This window comes from Suricata suricatta, chromosome 11, assembly GCF_006229205.1.
Source record: "Suricata suricatta isolate VVHF042 chromosome 11, meerkat_22Aug2017_6uvM2_HiC, whole genome shotgun sequence".
Lineage (NCBI taxonomy): Eukaryota > Metazoa > Chordata > Mammalia > Carnivora > Herpestidae > Suricata > Suricata suricatta.
In genome coordinates, this window is record NC_043710.1 from 3,739,181 (window position 1) to 3,744,387 (window position 5,207).

Below are 5,207 nucleotides of genomic sequence, written 5' to 3' on the forward strand. Positions count from 1 at the left end.
GGCGGGGAAGGTGCGCACGAGGGCGCTCACAGCAGGGACCAGCGCGCGCGGCGGGGACGGCGCACACGAGGGCGCGCACGCGGAGGCTCTCAGGAGTCCTGCGGTAAGTCAGTGACGCCACCACTCCCGCTCTCCAGCCGCCCCAATGAAGGCTTCCGGAAGCGGCCAATGAGTTGCCAAGGCAGCGTGGACGGCAAGCGGCACGGCTGGGATCCGAGCCCGAGACCATCTGCTGGGGCTGGTCGGAGCTCCCCAGTCCCCAGGCTCTCCGCCCCACAGCCCTGCCCCGAGGGCCCCCTGCAGCCTGAGGAGCCACAGCCCTCGGCAGTCCCCGGGAGTGGTGGGAGTGGTGAGCCCAGGCTACGCGGTGATGAGGCGGGGGCAGGGCTCACTCACGGGCCTGAGAAGCGCCGATAGGCGTCCAGAAACACCTGCCAGTTGTTCACCACCATCACGTTCCACAGAGTGATCAGGGCGGCCTGCGGGGACACACGCACCGGGTCCGGGAGGACTGAGGGAGCGGCCAGGAGGGCAGGGGGCCCGCGGGGCAGGGGGCGCAAGACTCACCGCGAAGTCATCGAAGTTGTAGGCCCAGTACTCCAGCTGCTCGAAGCTTCCGCAGGGCGCCGAGCCGTTCCCAGGGGCCAGGCTGCGGGACAGGGCAAGCTGGTCAGGGCGGGACGGGGGACGCTGGGCCGGAGCACCGCCTCGGCCCCTGCAGGGCTGGAGCGGGCTGAGCAGGCGGGGGAGGAAACACCGGTCCCCGGAGGTGCCGTGGGGCAGCCAGGGGCCCAGAGCCGCAGACAATCTGGGGAAACCGAGTTTCCCAGACAGCGGCTCCAGGCCGGGCCTGTGCAGGCGGCACCAGGCTGGCCCCGCCAGAAGGCCCCAAGCGGGCATGGGGTGGGGCCGCTGCGCTGCACAGGCTTCGGATAGGCTCATTACAGAGCCTGGGCAGGGGTGCGAGGAGGACGGAAGGGGGAGAGGGAGAGAGGGGAGGGGAAGGGAGAGGAAGGGGGGAGGGGAGAGGAAGCGGGGAGGGGAGGTGGTGGAAAACGAGGGGAGATGCCAAGGACAGCAGCTGGGGCCCTAGTTGCTGGGCCTTCCTCCCCTAGAGAAGGGGAGAAGAGGGGAGGGGGGAGGGGGGAGGGAAGGGGAGGGACAGGGAGGAAAAGGAAGAAAGAGTTGGAGGCCCCTCCCTCAGGGAGACCACCCCCACACGGCCACCCAGGCTCACACTCCCCCACACCCCCAGACCCCACCCCAGACCCCACACCCCCAGACCCCACCCCAGACACTCCCGTTGGCGCCTTCAGGCCCCACCTCACCTGCCATTTCCAGGAGCCACGACGGTGCCCCGGAACAGGCTAATGCCCAGGATGGCAAAGACGTAGTACACGACCTGGGGGCGGGGCCGGGTCAGCTTCACGGGCACAGCCACAGGCACAGCCACAGGCACAGCCACGGGGGCCAGGCTGGGTGTGCGACTCCCGGCCTGGACCCCAGGCGTGGCTACGGCTACCCTTCCCCAGCAGCACCCGGACTCCTCCTCCGGGGTGCCATTTCGGGGCCCCCAACCTGCTCCACAGGGAAGGAACAAGGAGCCACCTCCACAGGGGAGCCACAAAGATGAACTAAGGCCAGGGAAGGACGGAGGTGGCCGAGCCAAAGCGAGACCGACCACCCCTCCTCCAGGACAGGTGTGGCAGCAGAAGCAAGAAGGACCCCTACTCTGGGGAGCAGAGGAAGAGGCCCCAGGGGAGGGGGCCCCAGGGTAGGGAGCCCCAGGGGAGGGGTGGGTCCCATGGGAGGGGCAGGCCCCAGGGGAGGGGGGCCCCAGAAGAGGGAACCCCAGGGGAGGGACAGGCAGGAACTGGCCAGGCCTCTCCAGGAGATGACGATGTCCAAGCAGCACCACCCAGCAGCCAGCCCCATGCCACAATGAGACAAGGCTCCCAGTGGCCCCTAACCTGTCCCCACCTGTCCCCACCAGGCACAGGGCCCAGGCTAAGCCGGCCCCTTCTGGGCCTCCGTTCCCACTGCCGGCCCCGTGCCGAGAGCAGCATCAGGACCCCCGGCCCTGGGAGGGGCCGTGGGGCAGAGCCGAAGGCACCTGGGCAGCAAGGCCGGCTCTGGAGGTGAGCGTGTCCGGGTGTCCCTGTGCCGACATGGCCGGGGGCTCCGAGATGCCTCTGGGCAAGGAGGAGGGCCAAAACCCCATGTGGGGTCTATGGGGGCTTCAGGGGCTCCCAGTGCCTCTTGTACTTTTAAAATTGTTGTCTCAGGGCACCTGGGTGGCTCGGTCAGTTAAGCATCTGACTCTCGATTTTGACCAAAGTCATGATCTCGAGGTTCATGAGACTGAGGCCCCACATCGGGCTCTGTGCGGACAGCAGGAAGCCTGCTTGGGGTACTTAATCTCCCACCCCCGTCTCTCTCTCTCTCTCTCAAAATAAACTTATAAAAAAAGGAAAGAAGAAAAGGAAACAAGTGTGTCCATACGGGCCGTGACCCAAACACCATGAGGGATTCCAGGTGACCAATAGGCTCTCGGCCCAGAGAGGGAGCGCGGTCCAGCGGTCCTTCCCGCAGACCGGCCCTGAGGGCCACCCCCTCGGGTGGCAGGAGGCCCTCCGGCTTCCTGGGCTGGACACACCACCATCCCGCACCGGGCCCCCTGCCCCCAGAGCAGCCGCCCGCGCTCACGCCCAGCCTCTGGCCCCCCGACCGCCAGAGCCGGCCACACTCACCACGAGGATGCCACCGAACGCCCGCATGTTCCTGATCAGGTCCAGGATGGTGCTGGCCACCACGGCCATCAGCTGAGGACACAGAGGAGGCATGGCCCTGTTCTTCCCAGTCCCACCGAGGGGCAGCGAGCCTGCCCACCGCCCCGGCCCTGACCTGGAAAGGCAGGAGGGGCCCAGCCTACTACCAACCTACGCACCTGCACACGCCCCTAGGTCAGCCTGCCACACACGCCTGTACACCCCCAACAGTACACATGCATGCACACTCACGCCTGTAGACACACCCCACTACACACACACCCCACAGCCACCTGTAAACACCCGCACACACGGATACATCCGCGTCCAGCACACACACACACCCCATGCTCACATGCCCCCATCACAGGTGTGCCTCAGTGCCAGGCCCCTGGGGAAGCCCCGGAGCGCAGCCCACGTCACACAGCCCGCAGACCAGCTGAGGCCGGGCCGGTGAGCCGCTCTCTGGTCCGGACGCTCCCAACACGCACAGACCCGGGGAGGCCAGGTCAGCCGCGGCGCTCGCGTCGGAGAAAGGGAGCGTCAGAGCCGCAGCCCGGCACCGGCTGGAGGGCCGCTCCCCCCACGTGCAAGCCGGAGCCCCAGGGACAGGCCGCCAGAGGGTCTGTTTGCCGCCCGCGACGTGTCAGAGCCTGACGCGAGTGCCGGCAGCGTGTGCGCGGGATTATGTGCACGCGTCCAGGACACTCGCACGTGTACACGTAACTGTGTGTGGACGTAGTTATGTACCTGTGTGTACGTACAGCACACGTATGTCCTGTAAACGTGTGTGGGCGTAGTTGTGTGCGTGCGTGTGCGTATGGCTCGTGCATGCGTGGAAGCACGTGGCGGTGCTCATGGTCACACGTGTTGGGTGTGTGCAAGTGACAAGGCGTGGCTGCCGTGTTACACGTATATGGTGTGTGTGTGGTTACACGTGTGGGCGTGTTACCATGTGTGCTCACGTGTGGTTACATGTGTGTCACGCGTGAATATGTTCGAGGTGCGCGTGTGTGTGTGGTTATGAGTGTGTGTGATCTCATGCATGTAGGGGACCGTGTGCATACGTGTCATCACATGCACACATGTGTGCAGCGCGCATGGAAGGTTGGGCGCAGCCACCCCCACCTGCACCCAGCACCCCAGGCTGCCTTCAGACAGGAACTGCTAGGAACCAGGTGGCCCCTGACGGGACAGGTGCCCAGCGTGGCTCAGAGGGAAGGACTCAGACGTGTAGAAAGGGTCTGACATCCTTGGGTTCTTCTCTCCTGGAAAGTTCTCAGGAAATCGAGAGGAGCAAACCCCCTCCACACCGGGTGGGTGCTGGGCCTAGATGCCCCCGCCCCCCAGCTCCCTTCCCCTCCAGGCCAGGGTCCCGCCTGGCTTCACAGAAAGCCAGGCCTGCAGGTGGTCACAAGCCACTGGGTCCCTGCGTCAGGAGTCCCGGAGACCAGCACCCCAGCCTCCCGGAGGCCCCACGCCTGCCCTGGGGGCCCAGGAGGGGCGGACCGTGGCCAGTCCCGCCTTCACCCCTCATTCCAGAAGCCACCAGGAGCCCAGACCAATGGCCTCTTAGAAACCTCAGGACGCCTGGGAACACGCAGGTTCCGGGGCTCCAGACCCTGCACCCCCGCAGCTGGCCAAGGTGCACAAAAGCAGGTCTGGGCGGTTCCCACGCCCGACTGCCGCCCAGCATCGTGCAGCTGCGGTACAGGGCTGGGGACACACCCCAAGGGGTCCCTCCCTTGTCCCTCCTTTGTCCCTCCCTGCCCAGGCTCGCCCACACCCCAGAGCAATGCCGCGGTGGGGGCAGGGCAGGGGGAGGGGGTCAGACACGCACCTTCATGCGGGGGATGATGCGCAGGAACCGGAACACGATGAGCATGTTCACCAACCGGGCCATGTCCCACAGCGACAGCAGGCCCAGCATCTCTGGCTTCCTGGGGGGACACACGGGACATGGCTGGGGGGGCCCCCCCGAGAGCCTGGCGACAGGAGGACCAGGAGATGCGTGTTCAGACACACAGAGCCACAACGGGGAGGGGGCTTCAGTCTCAGGCACAGCCGGGGGCCCGGACCGCCCACACCCCTCCACCCACGACAGCGCTGGTCAGGGCACAGCCCCGCACACAGGTGCCCGGCCGCCGTGCCCAATCCCGCACACGAGACGCCGAGACGCCGGAACGCCCCGACTCAGGCCCAAGTGGGAGACACCGGGTCCCCGAGCCGGCCCCCTCCCCGTCCGGTCCGCTGACGCCCAACCACGCTCCTGTTTCACCCCCTCCCCCACCTGCCGCCTGCCCCCATCTCTCCTGCAACGTGACCCCACATCCTGACCCTGAGGTGCCCCCGTGATAACTGTGCTCCTTTCTGTCTAAACGGAAACGCATTCTCACGCAAATCGCTCCCGAGACTCTAGGACAAAAGCATGTTTTCACG

The 5,207-nt window shown here is 66.5% G+C and overlaps 1 protein-coding gene across 1 annotated transcript in view; it reads right to left on the reverse strand.

The window, feature by feature from the left end:
* Positions 1–5,207, reverse strand: part of TPCN2 (two pore segment channel 2) — a 16,509-nt gene that overhangs the window by 2,122 nt on the left and 9,180 nt on the right. The window contains exons 6-10 of the mRNA XM_029957351.1: positions 4,609–4,874; positions 2,751–2,822; positions 1,329–1,402; positions 568–649; positions 397–479 (exon numbers count right to left, since the gene is read on the reverse strand). Coding sequence (XP_029813211.1) covers positions 397–479; positions 568–649; positions 1,329–1,402; positions 2,751–2,822; positions 4,609–4,874 — 577 coding nt within the window. The remainder of the gene's footprint in view (positions 1–396; positions 480–567; positions 650–1,328; positions 1,403–2,750; positions 2,823–4,608; positions 4,875–5,207) is intronic.